The following is a 19753-nucleotide window of genomic DNA, read 5'->3' on the forward strand; positions in this document are numbered from 1 at the left end:
ATGTCCGGGAACTTGCTGGTGCCTCTGTGGAAGAGTGCGGTAACATCTCACAGCAAAAACTGGCAAATCTGGGGCAGTCCATGAGGAGATGCACTGCAGTAGTTAATGCAGCTGGTGGCCACACCAGATACTGACTCTTACTTTTGATTTTGACCCCCCCTTTGTTCAGGGACACATTATTCAATTTCTGTTAGTCACATGTCTGTGGAACTTGTTCAGTTTATGTCTCAGTTTTTGAATCTTGTTATGTTCATACAAATATTTACACATGTTAAGTTTGCTGAAAATTAACACAGTTGACAGTGAGAGGACGTTTCTTTTTTGCTGAGTTTATATATATTCTTTCAATATATATATATATATATATATATATATATATATATATATATATATATATATATATATATTTTTTTTTTTAACTGAACCTTTATTTAACTAGGCAAGTCAGTTAAGAACAAATTCTTATTTACAATGACGGCCTACAATGATGGTAACACGTGTGCTAAACAAATACCTCAAGGATGCTTGAGGTGACCATGAGATGCTTTTCTTCCTCAATGTGTAAGTCAATGTGGAGTGTCGCTCATAAAATCATATACACCCATTAGACTCGTGGTGACAGCAAGCTTCTTCCTGTCTGCTATGCTGTTGGATGAAGTGTTGACATCTGGAGTGTGACTGTAGTTAGTCACCGAGCAGAGCAGCGTCAGTCCTAATTTGAGGAGACAGAGGGACATCTCTCGTGTTTAATGAGCATGGAGGCCACAGGGGCCTGCTGCCCTCTGGGAGGGGATTCTGCCCTATGGAGTGTCAGGATCTCCACAGGCCGAGAAAGAGAGACAGAGAGAGAACAAAAGACAGAAAGAGAGAGAGACAGAGCAAGAGAAAGACAGGGTAATATGCATGCATATTTAAGTGTGCATTGGGCAGAGGATGTATTGGATGTATTCTATTCACACAGTAGACTTCTCTCAGCTGTGTTTTGGCTTCTTCTTTTCTTCTTTTTCCTCTTCCTGCCTCGATGGGGCTGTGAACATCGGTGCCACATCTCACCCAGTTTTAAGGAGCTGCCACCATCTCTGTACTGTCTTTGGCAGTGACAACACAGGAGGATGATAACACACAGTCCGTCATGCCGTAGGCCCAGCTCTCTGTCTGTCTGTGTCGGACTAGCAGGCAGCTCCTGCCACATGGTGTGAGGTGCACACATGCATGGAATCATTCCTGTGTGTGTGTGACGTGTGTTTGTCTCTGTGTGTGTGTGTATGTGTGTATGTGTGCATGTACATACAGTTTCTACAGACTGGCAGAGAGAGTGTGGGTGTAGTTTCAAATGCTCTTGAACAGATTTGGTCAAAAATGAAGAGAAAGTAAATCCTCCATTTCTTTTGTTTAGCACAATTTATTAAAATGGAACCCTGAGGGAGCAGGATTTAAACCTCTGAGTCTGAACAATACCTTCTCCATCCCCATCTAGTAATCCACCTAGCTCGTACTCTGCTATTGTATTCCTATGCTACAATCTTCATCTCACCCATAATGCACAAGAATTAGGATTTTGTAAATAGCTGGGGGACAATCATTGTAGTTGCTGAGTAACTTTCCTATATTCCTCTTGGTATTTAAGGCTGCGGTAGCTACTGTTTTGGTGCCGGACCCACATTTGGTGAACAAAATTGGAAAGGAAACTGAAAATATGACAACATGTCATACATAAAAAGAAGGAAGACATTTCACCTTACAGAAATAAGAAAACAGTCATCATTGAATGTTATGTGTTTGTGTGTGACCATGTGTGGCCAATATTGGCTGGATTTCACAGCTTGTGGCCACAGATCCTGTATCCTGGTCCTGTATCCTGGTCCTGTATGGCTCAGGTGGTAGAGCATGGCGCTTGTACTGCCATACCTGAGGGTTTGATTCCAGGGGCCACCCATACATAAAATGGATGCATGCATGACTGTAAATCGCTTTCGATAAAAGTGTCTGCCAAATGGCATATATTATATTATTATATCCCAGAACGCATTGCCAGGTGTAGAAGAGGTTAAGTTGACTTGGTGTTTGATGGATTATTAAGGTTGGAGTTGGTGTGACACAACATGTGGTATGGTTGTCAGAACAAGTAGGCTGACGTTTACATTGTCAACTAGAAAGTATGAAACATCCTTATTTACATTATCAAAGTATTTCAATGGGAATAGTTTTATTTCCTTGTACAGCCATATTATCTTTGGCATAGCTTGACGATGGTATTATTGCTGCCATAAAAACAATGCTTGGATCAATCACTTCCTACCTCAGAATTTCCTATGAAAACCAGCCCTGTATTCCAGTAGGGTATTCTTCTGAATGGACATACAAAAATCATTTTATTACAATTCTCGGCTAGGTTTTGACTTAAAAAAGCAAACATTCAATATAGAACACTGGTTGTCTGAATTAGGCTGATTGTTATAATTGCACAAGTGGTTATGTCTCAAGTACTTTGACAGTCCAGAAGTGAGGAACTTCAGTGCAAAGCAAAGCCACTTCCGTCTCCATCATAACGCAACACAATAAGAAAATACAGCAACATCCTTTGAGATGATTCAAACTGCTCTGAGTATGTACTCTGATTGCACAAACGTTAGGTTTTGTGTTCAGCCTCACACAAGATAGTACTTCCTCCCAGATAAAACTAAATAACAACAACAATAATAGACATACTAGTAAAAATATTGTTTATGGCCTACTCCGTTAAATGTTTCCTGTTGTCGTCTTTCTAACATACCTTTCTCACTTCATCCTCTTTCATGTCCATATCCAACTTCAACGTCAATGGTTTCTGACTTCTGTTATTGGGTTGTGGTTGTGGTTGAACAAACAGAGTAACACTACAATATGCAGAGTTTCCAGTTGAGCATTTTAAGAGCGTGAACGTTCTAGAATGCCCCGGCCATTTTCTTCTCTAAAGAGTGCCTTAAATCATCCTACAAAAGCATTTTAAACAAATAAAAAATACAAACAATGATAACAACATAATCATAACACTGTTTTTTTTGTCTGTCTGACAGTCCAGAGCGAACCATTTCCACAGCACTGTGCAAACACATAACATACGTAGCTACTGACTATAAAACAAGGCGGGGTGCTCTGGAGAGGCGCACTGGATGTTTTGATCAGGCGACGCAGTCCATTGGCCGCTGCTCGCTCTCTCTCTCTCTCTCTCTCTCTCTCTCTCTCTCTCTCTCTCCTCTCTCCTCTCTCTCTCTCTCTCTCTCCTCTCTCTCTCTCTCTCTCTCTCTCTCTCTCTCTCTCTCTCTCTCTCTCTCTCTCCTCTCTCTCTCTCTCTCTCTCCTCTCTCTCTCTCCTCTCTCTCTCTCTCTCTCTCTCTCTCTCTCTCTCTCTCTCTCTCTCGTTGTGGTTGTGTGTGTTCGTGCTATGTTGCATAGCTCTCTTCTCTGCCATAAACCCAATAAGACGTTAAGTAGGACAGGGAGGTCAGAGGTCAAGCATTAGCATCACTGTTAGCTAGCCGGAGGGATGCGTTCATCAACAGCATTGTTTACACACATTGTACCTTTGAGAAGCTCAGATTTTCAAACAGTAGCGAGCCGAGCGACTGTCTTAGGTATCAAGGCGTTGGAACTATGCAGCCTGTATGTTTCTAGAAACACTAGATTGTCGTAACAAATATGTAGAACAGAATGAAAAGCCATATTAGACACATCTGTTCTCTCCAGTTTCCAACCACCAGTTTCATCCTCTTGTTTTACAGCCTTCCTTCATAGTGCAATTCTGTTATTATTACTATTTTAGCAAATCACTTACAAGTGGTTCCTCTCCTCAGTACTGCATCTGACCTCTATGTCATGCCTCCCACTCACACCAGACACACACAGACGCCATCCCGGCTCCATGGCTCTACAGTAGCATGATATTCACCACTCACACCAAACACACACAGACGCCATCCCGGCTCCATGGCTCTACAGTAGCATGATATTCACCACTCACACCAAACACACACAGACGCCATCCCGGCTCCATGGCTCTACAGTAGCATGATATTCACTACTCACACCAGACACACACAGACGCCATCCCGGCTCCATGGCTCTACAGTAGCATGATATTCACTACTCACACCAGACACACACAGACGCCATCCCGGCTCCATGGCTCTACAGTAGCATGAGAATCACCAGTCACACCAAACACACACAGACGCCATCCCGGCTCCATGGCTCTACAGTAGCATGATATTCACCACTCACACCAGACACACACAGACGCCATCCCGGCTCCATGGCTCTACAGTAGCATGAGAATCACCAGTCACACCAGACACACACAGACGCCATCCCGGCTCCATGGCTCTACAGTAGCATGATATTCACCACTCACACCAGACACACACAGACGCCATCCCGGCTCCATGGCTCTACAGTAACATGATATTCACTAATCACACCAGACACACACAGACGCCATCCCGGCTCCATGGCTCTACAGTAACATGAGAATCACCACTCACACCAGACACATACAGACGCCATCCCGGCTCCATGGCTCTACAGCAGCACGAGAATCAATGGCTGCAGTGGCAACTGGCTGAAGACAACTGGCTGTAGGCCAACAAGAAAGGAACAGCCCTGTCCTAGTATGTACCATCTAGTAACAACACAACCCAGACAGACGTCCTCCATTTTGACTGTATCATATGGCTCATGGAACAGACAGAAACACCCTATGGAACGCCAGTGCGTTCTGACTATGTGAACTGGTTCCCCTTGCCCCTGTGAATCATAATGGACCAGCAGAGATGAGGAGTCCACCGAGCTCCATTCCCAGAGCAGCAGCGGGAGGGAGGGAGGGAGGGGAGAATGCTGTACTGTACGGTGTACGGTGGGTGGGCTGCTGTTGCTTTTAGAGTGGTGGTCGTTGGGAATCTGGCTCAGACCAACCTAACAGAAAAAGGAAAACATTCCCATTCCCAACATGCGGGCTGGTCTGGACGCCATGTTTCCCTTCCTGTAATCTGAGTTATCCTCAACCACTGTGTGTCTATCCCTGGAGAGCAGAGCCCTTCTGATTCCCCGCCCAAACCTTGCAACATCCCCTGTTTGACAACCAACGCAGAGGAAAACATTGAGATTGTGAGTAAAACCCGACACTGCAGTATCACAAGGTCTTTCAGCAGCCGGTCAGTACAGAGAGACAGGATCTCTACTGGACTCCCTGGCCAACATGTACCTCAGACCCTAGATTGGCCCCTTCCCTTTGCCCCCCACACCCTTCATCAAGCAGACATGTAAGGGCACAGTGGTCAAGCACAGGGGACGTCGTTGGGCAACTGAATGTCCTCACTTTGTCACAGCATCAATAAAGTGAAAGGACACAGAAGGAGAGAAACAGACATATTTAACAATATTGTGGCTTTGCATGTTGAGATGTTTTTTTTTGCTTAGGGATTCATAGTCCAGTCTGTGTTGAGTTCTCTGACGGTCACATCATGCTCTTCCTGTAGTCAGTCTGCTTGCCGCTGTTGGAGGGTGTGAGGGGTGAGAGGGAGGCAGGGGTGATGGGCGAGGAGTCCAGATGACGGTAGAGAGCCCTCAGCTCCTTCACCTCCTCTAGAACATCCTTGGCCTGACCCCATGTGGACGCTGCCTCCTTCAGCAGCCTCTCTGCCTCTGCCCGGGCCCCGTCCGAGGAACCCCTGGAGCCCTTGGAACCTGGCGAGTCCTTCCCTTTCCCCTTCCCCCGCTCCACCTCCTGCCCCTTCGTCCCCTGCACCTGCATCAGCAGCTCCTGAGTTCTCTCCAGCTTCTGAGCGATTAGGTCCTGCAGCTGGCTGATGGGCGGCAGGTTGCCCGGGGGGGCGGAGGTGGCAGAGCGGGGGATGGATGTCCTGGGTTTGGTGGCCTGCGTCCCGGAGTGTGAGAGGATCTCGTCCATGGAGGCGCAGCGGCTTTTCTCGGCCGTTGTGAGCCTCTTGCCCGGCTGAGGAGTGCAGGACTTCCCCATCGGGCTCTGAAGTTGCTGTTTGTCGTCCCAGGTGACCCCGGTATCGCGCGGCAGGCTCTGGGACTTCCCAGTGACCTCTGCGGGAGTCGCTAGACAGATGCTACTGATGGCACCCTCTGTTTTGGACCTGAGGCAGTCGAGCTGAGTGGATTTGTCCAGGTTGGCCCGGAAGCTCTTGTCACAGGTGTCCTGGCCGTCTGTGCTGGGGCTGTCCTCCTCCTGGATCAGGTCAAGGGTCAACATGCCGTCAGAGGTAGAAGTGGAGGCCTGGATACGGAACAAGGAGAAACAGTCTGTTAGTGATATTAGACACAGTGAGAAACACTGAGATCAGGGTAAGGCCCATTGTGATTTAGTTAAGTTAGGAAATGAATTGGATTAAACTAATGAAAAATTCCAGTTGAAAGTAGTTTGATCATTACCATGTCCAACTGACTCATTGAATTAAAGCTCAATTGACCGAGTTGGAATTGTCTCCAACCAGCCGTTGTGGTAATAAGGAGGGCTAAGACAAGACAGGCCAGGGGAAGCAGGATACCTACCACAGCCATGATGTGTCCTCGTGTAGGCAGGCGCCGTGTGTGAGGGATCTTAGCCCTGTCCCGTGTCAGATGGGACAGAAGGTTTTCATCCTCAACCATCACCTGAAAGAAAGCAAGAAAAAAAGAAAGATGAGAGAGAGAGAGAGAGGAGAGAGAGAGAGAGAGAGAGAGAGAGAGAGAGAGAGAGAGAGAGAGAGAGAGAGAGAGAGACAGAGAGAGAGAGAGAGAGAGAGAGAGAGAGAGAGAGAGAGAGAGAGAGATAATGGAACAGTTAGACGTTTATTGATTAGTATTATGGACGTAATCATTGATTGATTATCTACAGGCATGTGATGCACTGGGCCAAATGGGCCACAACAATTTGCATAAGGCCTTGGGAAACAGGCCGCTAACCTATAGCTAACCTATAGCTACACTGATGACCAACACGTCCGCACTGTCATCTAGTGATAACACGGTCTCCACTGATGAAGTGAGATCAGCCCTATAGCTAACCTATATCTAACCTATAGCTAACCAATAGCTAACCAATAGTTACACTGATGACCAACACGTCCGCACTATCATCTAGTGATAACACGGTCTCCACTGATGAAGTGAGTTCAGCCCTATAGCTAACCTATATCTAACCTATAGCTAACCTATATCTAACCTATAGCTACACTGATGACCAACACGTCTGCACTGTCATCTAGTGATAACACAGTCTCCACTGATGAAGTGAGTTCAGCCCTATAGCTAACCTATATCTAACCTATAGCTAACCAATAGCTAACCTATAGCTACACTGATGACCAACACGTCTGCACTGTCATCTAGTGATAACACAGTCTCCACTGATGAAGTGAGTTCAGCCCTATAGCTAACCTATATCTAACCTATAGCTAACCTATATCTAACCTATAGCTAACCAATAGCTAACCTATAGCTACACTGATGACCAACACGTCTGCACTGTCATCTAGTGATAACACAGTCTCCACTGATGAAGTGAGTTCAGCTGGAGTGTAGTTTATTCACTGGCTAGTGGGACTAAGCAACATGTCATATTTTATCCGCTGGGATTTTATGTCTAATATCTACGTCATAATTGTCAATTGGATCTGAAAGCTTCTAACCATTACATTATCAGGTGGAACGAGAAAAGATGGAGATGACCAGCATATGTGTGTAGTTAAGAGCACTAGGTTAGCTATCCAGGCTGCATCACAACCAGCTGTGATTGAGAGTCCCATAGGACGGCGCACAATTGGCCCAGCGTCATCCGGGTTTGGCCGGAGTCGGCCGTCATTGTAAATAAACTCCCAGTTCTCTGCTGCCAATGACTGGAACGAATTGCAAAAATCACTGAAGCTGGAGACTCATATCTCCCTCACTAACTTTAAGCATCAGCTGTCAGAGCAGCTCACAGATCATTGCACCTGTACATAGCCCATCTGTAAATAGCCCATCCAACTACCTCATCCCCAAACAATACTGTGCTGCAGTATTCATTGACCTGGCCAAGGCTTTCGACTCTGTCAATCACCACATCCTCATCGGCAGACTCAATAGCCTTGGTTTCTCAAATGATTGCCTCGCCTGGTTCACCAACTACTTCTCTGATAGAGTTCAATGTGTCAAACCGGATGGCCTGTTGTCCGGGCCTCTGGTAGTCTCTATGGGGGTGCCACAGGGTTCAATTCTTGGGCCAACTCTTTTCTCTGTATACATCAATGATGTCGCTCTTGCTGCTGGTGAGTCTCTGATCCATCTCTACGCAGACGACACCATTCTGTATACTTCTGGCCCTTCTTTAGAGACTGAGTTAACAACCCTCCAGACGAGCTTCAATGCCATACAACTCTCCTTCCGTGGCCTCCAACTGCTCTTAAATACAAGTAAAACTAAATGCATGCTCTTCAACCGATCGCTGCCTGCACCTGCCCGCCCATCCAGCATCACTACTCTGGACGATTCTGACTTAGAATATGTGGACAACTACAAATACCTAGGTGTCTGGTTAGACTGTAAGCTCTCCTTCCAGACTCACATCAAACATCTCCAATCCAAAGTTAAATCTAGAATTGGCTTCCTATTTCGCAACAAAGCATCCTTCACTCATGCTGCCAAACATACCCTCGTAAAACTGACCATCCTACCGATCCTCGACTTCGGCGATGTCATTTACAAAATAGCCTCCAACACCCTACTCAATAAACTGGATGCAGTCTATCACAGTGCAATCCGTTTTGTCACCAAAGCCCCATATACTACCCACCACTGCGACTTGTACGCTCTCGTTGGCTGGCCCTCGCTTCATACTCGTCGCCAAACCCACTGGCTCCAGGTCATCTACAAGACCCTGCTTGGTAAAGTCCCCCCTTATCTCCGCTCACTGGTCACCATAGCAGCACCCACCTGTAGCACGCGCTCCAGCAGGTATATCTCTCTGGTCACCCCCAAAGCCAATTCCTCCTTTGGCCGTCTCTCCTTCCAGTTCTCTGCTGCCAATGACTGGAACGAACTACAAAAATCTCTGAAACTGGAAACACTTATCTCCCTCACTAGCTTTAAGCACCAGCTGTCAGAGCAGCTCACAGATCACTGCATCTGTACATAGCCCATCTATAATTTAGCCCAAACAACTACCTCTTCCCCTACTGTATTTATTTATTTATTTTGCTCCTTTGCACCCCATTATTTATATTTCTACTTTGCACTTTCTTCTACTGCAAATCTACCATTCCAGTGTTTTACTTGCTATATTGTATTTACTTTGCCACCATGGCCTTTTTTGCCTTTACCTCCCTTATCTCACCTCATTTGCTCACATTGTATATAGACTTATTTTTCTACTGTATTATTGACTGTATGTTTGTTTTAATCCATGTGTAACTCTGTGTTGTTGTATGTGTCGAACTGCTTTGCTTTATCTTGGCCAGGTCGCAATTGTAAATGAGAACTTGTTCTCAACTAGCCTACCTGGTTAAATAAAGGTGAAATAAATAAAATAAATATTGTTATTTATTTTTTTGCTCCTTTGCACCCCAGTATCTCTACAGTTAAGAATTTGTTCTTAACTGACTTGCCTAGTTAAATAAAGGTTAAATAAACATTTAAATAAGGGTGTATTTAAGGGCGCTAGGTTCGCTATTATACACATACATTATGTGTATACAACACTTTCAACCAATGTTGCATTGCAATTCAATGCAGGTTTATCAACATAGATCTACAGTATGTGTGTACCATCATGTAGGACTCCACCTGCGATAACCCTACAGTTGAGAGCAATGAAACCCCATCCTGGTGGAAGAGTGAATCCCGTCTCTGATGTCATCAGGCTATTGAGCAGCAGAGACACTGGAGCCCTGGAGGTAATTGATATCTCTCACAGTGCTGGTGCTGTTGTTCCGAGTCCATCCACACGCCTGACCATTTGTCCTCTAAATGTATTTTATTTTATGTGAAAGTAGCTCAATGTTGTATTCGTTCTGTTTCTTTAACAGTGATGTCATGGATTTGGATAGTCATTGTGAGAGTGCTTCTGCTTCTCCCATCTATAGCTGTGTGATAGGGACCTGTACAGTTTGGGCCATCTATAGCTGTGTGATAGGGACCTGTACAGTTTGGACCATCTATAGCTGTGTGATAGGGACCTGTACAGTTTGGGCCATCTATAGCTGTGTGATAGTGACCTGTACAGTTTGGGCCATCTATAGCTGTGTGATAGGGACCTGTACATTTTGGGCCATCTATAGCTGCGTGATAGGGACCTGTACATTTTGGGCCATCTATAGCTGCGTGATAGGGACCTGTACAGTTTGGACCATCTATAGCTGCGTGATAGGGACCTGTACAGTTTGGGCCATCTATAGCTGTGTGATAGGGACCTGTACAGTTTGGGCCATCTATAGCTGTGTGATAGTGACCTGTACAGTTTGGGCCAACTATAGCTGTGTGATAGTGACCTGTACAGTTTGGGCCATCTATAGCTGTGTGATAGTGACCTGTACAGTTTGGGCCATCTATAGCTGTGTGATAGTGACCTGTACAGTTTGGGCCATCTATAGCTGTGTGATAGGGACCTGTACAGTTTGGGCCATCTATAGCTGTGTGATAGGGACCTGTACAGTTTGGGCCATCTATAGCTGCGTGATAGTGACCTGTACAGTTTGGGCCATCTATAGCTGTGTGATAGGGACCTGTACAGTTTGGGCCATCTATAGCTGTGTGATAGTGACCTGTACAGTTTGGGCCATCTATAGCTGTGTGATAGTGACCTGTACAGTTTGGGCCATCTATAGCTGTGTGATAGGGACCTGTACAGTTTGGGCCATCTATAGCTGTGTGATAGGGACCTGTACAGTTTGGGCCATCTATAGCTGTGTGATAGGGACCTGTACAGTTTGGGCCATCTATAGCTGTGTGATAGGGACCTGTACAGTTTGGGCCATCTATAGCTGCGTGATAGTGACCTGTACAGTTTGGGCCATCTATAGCTGTGTTTTAGGGACCTGTACAGTTTGGGCCATCTATAGCTGTGTGATAGTTACCTGTACAGTTTGGGCCATCTATAGCTGTGTGATAGGGACCTGTACATTTTGGGCCATCTATAGCTGCGTGATAGGGACCTGTACATTTTAGGCCATCTATAGCTGTGTGATAGGGTGCGTGTGTGTGTGCATGCATGTGCTTTCGTGCGTCAGTGTGTGTGTGCATGTGTCCATCCGTGTGTGTGTGTTGGCGATTAGGTCAAATGTGTGTGTTGTGGCCTTATATAAGGATGGTGTTGACGCGATGCGTTAAGTGCATAAAAGCTCAGAAGTGTGTGTGTATGTATATGTGTGTTTTAGTGTGTGTACATGTTATTTCACATCAAGCTGCTCCCCTACCGTCTGCCTATTGATGTCATCAGGGCGATTGACCTGCAAGTGAGAAGGAGGGATGAAGGACCCATCCCATCATCCCCAAACAGAGAGGGAATCCTTTGATCAGCAGCCTCAGCTAGAAGACTGTCCCATCAGTCACCACCTGTCTCTCTCTTCTTTATAGAGGTCATTACATCTACACTACACTAGACTGAAACCCAGAAAATGCCCTCATCAGGAAACCAGTTTAAGATAGAATGTAAGATACTATAACAGTTCCTTTTATTTCTGAAGCACTTTTTTCCACGTCAACATGCTGTGGAGTTTAGTGTCGGGTCATGAGGGTGTGTGTGAATGAGGGGCAGGTCAATGGATTCCATTCCTCAAAAGTGCATTCAGTAAGATATCCTCTTGCAATTGGCCATGTGCCAGATGAAGTGTTGTTTATAAGAGAGAGAGGAAGAGGAGAAGGAGAGTGGAGGTGCATCGAGGGGTGTGTCTCACCTCATCCAGGATGCTGTTCTTGGATCTGGTGATTGCTCCATTTAAGGCGTTTATCCAGGACTCCTTCTCCTCTGGACTAACAGCCAGGAACACCAGGTTAGGGACCTGACAGACACAAAGGGGAGAGAGACTGGGAATGTAAGAAGCCAGGGCCTTGCACAATATTGTGTTACTGAGCATGAGGGGAGTGATGAAAATCCTAACATGCATAGTACTCAGTCAACCATCTGTAAGGGATACCTTTCATATAGGTACCATTCCAGAAACCCAGATCACTCACGCACACATTCACACACAGATATGACCATATGGTGCTCTTTCTCCCACTGAGGCTACAGGAAACTGCAGCTGTGTGGAGACTCTGAGAATCTCTCTGTCTGTGTCTGTCTGTGTGCTGAAACACAAGCTTCCTGGCCTGACAACCCAACATGATACCCTATCCTTCTGCTGCTCTGGGGGTTCTGGGAGAGCCTGCAGATGGTGTATGTGTGTGTATGTGTGCGTGTGTGTGTGCAGCTTTGTGAGTGCATGTGTGTGTTAGGGATGGGTATGAGTAATGGAGTACTGGAAAGGAAGTCAACGCTTGACCTTTAACCAGAGATCACATTTGTGTCAATTATTGTAAAACTATTTGGTGGATTGTGCTTTGTGGCTGCCTGAACAGGACTTGGAGACCATGTTAGTGTTCCATTTGTATATGTGCATTTGCAGGGCACAACAGAAAGGAAACCAAGCCAAGGATCATACAGGTTATGTCTATAGATAAATGGACACATCTTTTGTCCCAGCGGGGGCCTTGTGTTCTACATGATATAAAAAAAAAGGATTTGAGTACTCCAAAAAAATATATGCGAGTCCTCGAACATAAAAAAACCGTCAAATGCCCATCCCTAGTGTGTGTAGGGGTCATGGTGGAATCACTGCCTCACCAGAAGAGCCTTTCCATGTTTCAAAGGTGAACTGGACTGGTAAACTGTCAGATTTCAAATGGTCTACAAGCATTGGGAATTTGACACTTTCACTTTGTTTCTCAAGTTAGTCTGTCCATCAGCGTTGGTGATCATATACTGGGTGTAGGAGTTGGAGGTGTGGAGAGTCTGGAACACAATGTCCCTGTGAAAGGGAGGGAACAGAAGGAGGGAGGGAACAGAGAGAAGGAGGACGGTTTCTCTGGGCAGAGACAGAGGTGGGAGGAGCTAAGTCGAGTCAAATGGGATCATGGCTAATGACTAAGGACAGGGTGTACAGGGTGGTGGCCCGGTCTGGCGGGCGGGGTCAGGTGAGTGTCAATCAGCCTGTCAATCAATCTGGCTGCTGTAACTGATCTGACTATGTTAATGTCCGGCTACAGTACCGTGAACTCATCTCAACACTGTGTTTAAGATGTAAGTATTGATTGTGTTGCTATTGTGGTACAGTACTTTGAGGTACAGGTTTGCTCTTTCCAAGGTTCTAGATCTGGGTTCTTGTGGACACTTCCTGTGGACTCACCGTGTTGCCTGGGGTTCTGGAGCGCAGCAGGGTGAACTTGCTGTGGTTCTTCTTGCTGCGGCTCTTGGCCTTGCGGAGCTCCTCAGAACGCTCGTAATCCGTCAGGTCAACCACCTCCTGGATCTTCTTCTCATCCTTCACCTGCAGATAGACACAATGGACAGATGTGTCAGATGTTTCAGATAGACACAATGAACATATGGCAATGTTTCAGATAGACACAATGGACAGATGGCAATGTTTCAGATAGACACAATGGACAGATGGCGATGTTTCAGATAGACACAATGGACAGATGGTGATGTTTCAGATAGACACAATGAACATATGGCAATGTTTCAGATAGACACAATGGACAGATGGCGATGTTTCAGATAGACACAATGGACAGATGGCGATGTTTCAGATAGACACAATGGACAGATGGTGATGTTTCAGATAGACACAATGGACAGATGGTGATGTTTCAGATAGACACAATGGACAGATGGCGATGTTTCAGATAGACACAACGGACAGATGGCGATGTTTCAGATAGACACAACGGACAGATGGTGATGTTTCAGATAGACACAACGGACAGATGGCGATGTTTCAGATAGACACAATGGACAGATGGCGATGTTTCAGATAGACACAATGGACAGATGGCGATGTTTCAGATAGACACAACGGACAGATGGCGATGTTTCAGATAGACACAACGGACAGATGGTGATGTTTCAGATAGACACAACGGACAGATGGCGATGTTTCAGATAGACACAATGGACAGATGGCGATGTTTCAGATAGACACAACGGACAGATGGCGATGTTTCAGATAGACACAATGAACAGATGGCGATGTTTCAGATAGACACAATAGACAGATGTTTCAGATAGACACAATAGACAGATGTTTCAGATAGACACAATAGACAGATGTTTCAGATAGACACAATAGACAGATGTTTCAGATAGACACAATGGACAGATGTTTCAGATAGACACAATAGACAGATGTTTCAGATAGACACAATAGACAGATGTTTCAGATAGACACAATAGATAGATGGAGATGTTTCAGATAGACACAGTAGACAGATGGAGATGTTTCAGATAGACACAACGGACAGATGTTTCAGATAGACACAATAGATAGATGGAGATGTTTCAGATAGACACAGTAGATAGATGGAGATGTTTCAGATAGACACAGTAGACAGATGGAGATGTTTCAGATAGACACAGTAGATAGATGGAGATGTTTCAGATAGACACAGTAGACAGATGGAGATGTTTCAGATAGACACAGTAGATAGATGGAGATGTTTCAGATAGACACAGTAGATAGATGAAGATGTTTCAGATAGACACAGTAGACAGATGGAGATGTTGAACAGAAAGCTAAGACTCCAATACAGACGTCAACTTCAACAGAATGAACTGTGTGAACTGTAATAGTGTATTCTGTGTCCCTGAAAACTGTGAGAGACACAAAGGATGTCTCCCATGTGATGTGTGAGGCTGTATGGTGTAAAGGCGGGGCTAGCAGGCACGAAGTCACTAAAATAGAAACAAAGGCAGTCATCCAATAATGCTGCAGGGTGCAGATAGGGCAGGAGGCCATCAATCCTTGAAGGACACAACCGGTCCGGAACATGCTGGACTAATCACAACGTGCACAATAAGCCCCAACCCCCAACCCTTCCTAGACACAAACTCCCTCCTGTTCCGGGTTGTTAATAACTTGTGTTATTAATCTGACGTCCCCCACCACCAAACACATCCCAGGACAAAGGCAATAGACTGAACAGGCAGCACCCAGTGACAACACAACAGCTAATTGGATTAAGGTCAGACACGGCTTTGTGTCTGTCCACAACAATGCTTAAACCACATCAGGAGACCACTTCTGAGGTCTGGGAAAAATTTGAGAAGATTAGATTTTTGGATATAGTTACCCTTTATTTCAAGTGTACACCTAGCAAGAGGCTGTTGTTTAGCGTGTTTTTGTAGCACACATATGATGGTAGAGTTTGCTAAACAAATACCCACTGGATTCATGAAAATAATCCTGATATCATTCTGCCAGGTCAGCATAGGCTACTTTGTAGTTAACATTTCATTGAGAAGTTTTTTGGGAGCCTTTCCATCTACCATAAGACTGTTTTCATTAGCATCATCGCTAACCGCTACACAAAGAGGTAGATGTGCTCACCTCACATACACAGACAGACAGGGGGACTTCTCGTTGCCTATTCAGGAAGTTACAGGAAATACGAATCACTGATGCAGTCTGTTCATTTCTTATGATAAACTTGGGCAAATGTAATTGATTTCCTACTAAGTTCAATAAATGTTTGAACATCATTGAATTATGTTTAAATGTCTGGATTCCGTGATTCCGTCCACGTTCTCTGCATCACAGATTTATATGGCTCTAGGTTTGGAAGAGGTCACCAGTAAAGTGTCACCATCTTAACCCTCCCCAGGTGGCAGGGTGGCACTGTGAGTTCAGGTCCGGGGCAGCCAGTTGCCACATGGGGCTGTGGGTCTATGACACAACCCCCACGGGACCGTCTATCATGGGACAGTCTGACGACATGACAGCCATCCACCTCATAAAGTTAAACGTTTTATTGGGCGTACAAAAGATAAATTAAAATAATGTTAAACTTTTGTACATAAATGTGCCTCAGTGAGTCCACATACCGCTCGCTGCCTCTCGTGATTTTAGTTTTCGGAACCTTGGTAGAGTCATACACACTCCTTAGAACAGGGTTTCCCAAACTCGGTCCTCGGGACCCCCAGGGGTGCACGTTTTGGTTTTTGCCCGAGCACTACACAGCTGATTGATGATCAAATAATCAACTAATCATTAAGCTTTGATCATTTGAATCAGATGTGTAGTGTTAGGGCAAAAACCAAAACGTGCTCCCCTGGGGGTGCCGAGGACCGAGTTTGGGAAACGCTGCAGTAGAACAATCAAAAGGCCTGTTTGCATTGAGACAAGGCAGATATCTGTTAGTTATCTAGCTGGTAAGCTGATGGCCAGACAGCCAGTCAGGAAAAAGATTAATACATGTATTTAGAAAATGGGTTTATAAGAATACTTATTTGTGCTTTCAGACAGGAATAACAATTCAAAAACAGAAATGGTCATTGCATAAACATGATCAATTTGGGTGATTTAAAGTGTTTACTGCATTACAAAGGATTAGATTTCAGCTATACGGCACCACTGTTGGGAGATGTGTTGTGGCCCTGGGTGGGTGAGTTGGGCTGTGGGTTTAGGATTGAAAGAGTAGATGGCACTGGACAGAAGGTTTTGGGAGATATCATAACCCACGGCCACCCCCCTCCCTCCCAACACATGTCCCCCTCAGCGCTGACACTCACTTTGGTTTTAATCCCCCCCTCCACACACACTCTGTCACTCCTCATCAGGGGGGGGGGGTCCTGAGCCAACATGATGTTGGAGCTCAGAGCCACAAAGCCAGACTTGAGTCTGTCTTCCTCTTTCTCTGTGACAGTGTCTGTGACTGATAACCACAGACTGTATGCATGATACTGTCTATCCACCACACTGTCTATTCACCACACTGTCTATTCACCACACTGTCTATCCACCACACTGTCTATTCACCACACTGTCTATCCACCACACTGTCTATTCACCACACTGTCTATTCACCACACTGTCTATCCACCACACTGTCTATTCACCACACTGTCTATTCACCACACTGTCTATTCACCACACTGTCTATCCACCACACTGTCTATTCACCACACTGTCTATCCACCACACTGTCTATTCACCACACTGTCTATTCACCACACTGTCTATCCACCACACTGTCTATTCACCACACTGTCTATCCACCACACTGTCTATTCACCACACTGTCTATTCACCACACTGTCTATTCACTACACTGTCTATCCACCACACTGTCTATTCACCACACTGTCTATTCACCACACTGTCTATTCACCACACTGTCTATTCACCACACTGTCTATTCACCACACTGTCTATTCACCACACTGTCTATTCACCACACTGTCTATTCACCACACTGTCTATCCACCACACTGTCTATTCACCACACTGTCTATCCACCACACTGTCTATTCACCACACTGTCTATCCACCACACTGTCTATTCACCACACTGTCTATTCACCACACTGTCTATTCACCACACTGTCTATTCACCACACTGTCTATCCACCACACTGTCTATTCACCACACTGTCTATTCACCACACTGTCTATTCACCACACTGTCTATCCACCACACTGTCTATCCACCACACTGTCTATCCACCACACTGTCTATCCACCACACTGTCTATTCACCACACTGTCTATTCACCACACTGTCTATCCACCACACTGTCTATTCACCACACTGTCTATTCACCACACTGTCTAACCACCACACTGTCTATCCACCACACTGTCTATCCACCACACTGTCTATTCACCACACTGTCTATTCACCACACTGTCTATCCACCACACTGTCTATCCACCACACTGTCTATCCACCACACTGTCTATCCACCACACTGTCTATTCACCACACTGTCTATTCACCTCACTGTCTATTCACCACACTGTCTATCCACCACACTGTCTATCCACCACACTGTCTATCCACCACACTGTCTATTCACCACACTGTCTATTCACCACACTGTCTATCCACCACACTGTCTATCCACCACACTGTCTATCCACCACACTGTCTATCCACCACACTGTCTATTCACCACACTGTCTATCCACCACACTGTCTATCCACCACACTGTCTATTCACCACACTGTCTATTCACCACACTGTCAATTCACCACACTGTCTATCCACCACACTGTCTATCCACCACACTGTCTATCCACCACACTGTCTATTCACCACACTGTCTATCCACCACACTGTCTATCCACCACACTGTCTATTCACCACACTGTCTATTCACCACACTGTCAATTCACCACACTGTCAATTCACCACACTGTCTATCCACCATAATGTCAATCCACCACACTGTCTATCCACCACACTGTCTATCCACCAAACTGTCTATTCACCTCACTGTCTATTCACCTCACTGTCTATCCACCACACTGTCTATTCACCTCACTGTCTATTCACCTCACTATCTATTCACCTCACTGTCTATTCACCACACTGTCTATTCACCCCACTGTCTATTCACCACACTGTCTATTCACCACACTGTCTATCCACCACACTGTCTATTCACCACACTGTCTATCCACCACACTGTCTATCCACCACACTGTCTATCCACCACACTGTCTATTCACCTCACTGTCTATCCACCACACTGTCTATCCACCACAATGTCTATCCACCATACTGTCTATCCACAGACACCAGTTCTTTCCTCTCTCTTCTTCTTCTGATGAAAAATTAAATCTTGTCACATTCATTCTGACACCTTTAAGTCACAGGACTCTGGGGAAGTCTTACATCAAGCTATGATGATGACCATGTTACATTATCATCTTCTATGACTTCCTGTGGTTGAGTGGCGAGACACCCAGTACTGTCCACTGTATGATTTCAGGAGGGAGAAGACCAGACATGGTGTGACCATGCTATGCCTCAAACATCACCCTGGTTCGTTTACTGTCAGAAAGCCTCTCTCTTAACTGGTTCCCAGCACACAGCAGGACCTGCGCTGACGTCACTTGACCCCTCAGCACAACTAGGCCCTCGCTAAGTGGCAATCAATTTCCATTAGTGGAGCAGGACAGAGACTGATCAAACTGTGCAGAAGCTGTAGGACACACACATGGCTGGACGCATGGCTGGACATGGGAGACAGCAGGACAGGATAGGTAGCAGGGCAATGCCAACGTTAGTCCAGTCAACTTTGACTCTACACTCTTCTTCCCTCTCAGAGGTGCCTCCAGAATGCAGTGGTCAGGCCAACATCATCACTCTTCTTAGAACTCAAAGGCAGCATATTGCAAGTCAGCAATGTCTGAACCTACTGGATAGAATGGGAGAGAGGAGGGAGTGTCACATAATACTGGTTCAGTTAGGTTTAGTGGTCAGGACAGGAGATATATTAATACTGTTTCAGATGGGTTTAGTGGTCAGGACAGGAGATATATTAATACTGTTTCAGATGGGTTTAGTGGTCAGGACAGGAGATATATTAATACTGGTTCAATAAGGTTTAGGGGTCAGGACAGGAGATACATTAATACTGTTTCAGTTGGGTTTAGGGGTCAGGACAGGAGATATATTAATACTGTTTCAGTAAGGTTTAGTGGTCAGGACAGGAGATATATTAATACTGTTTCAGTTGGGTTTAGTGGTC

General features: G+C 45.5%; 1 protein-coding gene across 1 annotated transcript in view; it reads right to left on the reverse strand.

Annotated features, from left to right (window-relative positions):
* Positions 1 to 3358: 3358 nt before the first annotated feature.
* Positions 3359 to 19753, reverse strand: part of LOC106606096 (pleckstrin homology domain-containing family O member 1) — a 31611-nt gene continuing 15216 nt past the window's right edge. The window contains exons 3-6 of the mRNA XM_045719074.2: positions 13403 to 13543; positions 11912 to 12016; positions 6555 to 6656; positions 3359 to 6279 (exon numbers count right to left, since the gene is read on the reverse strand). Of these exons, the coding sequence (XP_045575030.2) occupies positions 5491 to 6279; positions 6555 to 6656; positions 11912 to 12016; positions 13403 to 13543 (1137 nt within the window). The 3' untranslated portion in view covers positions 3359 to 5490. The remainder of the gene's footprint in view (positions 6280 to 6554; positions 6657 to 11911; positions 12017 to 13402; positions 13544 to 19753) is intronic.

This window comes from Salmo salar, chromosome 02 (assembly GCF_965601325.2).
Source record: "Salmo salar chromosome 02, fSalSal1, whole genome shotgun sequence".
In the NCBI taxonomy this organism is placed as follows: Eukaryota; Metazoa; Chordata; class Actinopteri; order Salmoniformes; family Salmonidae; genus Salmo; species Salmo salar.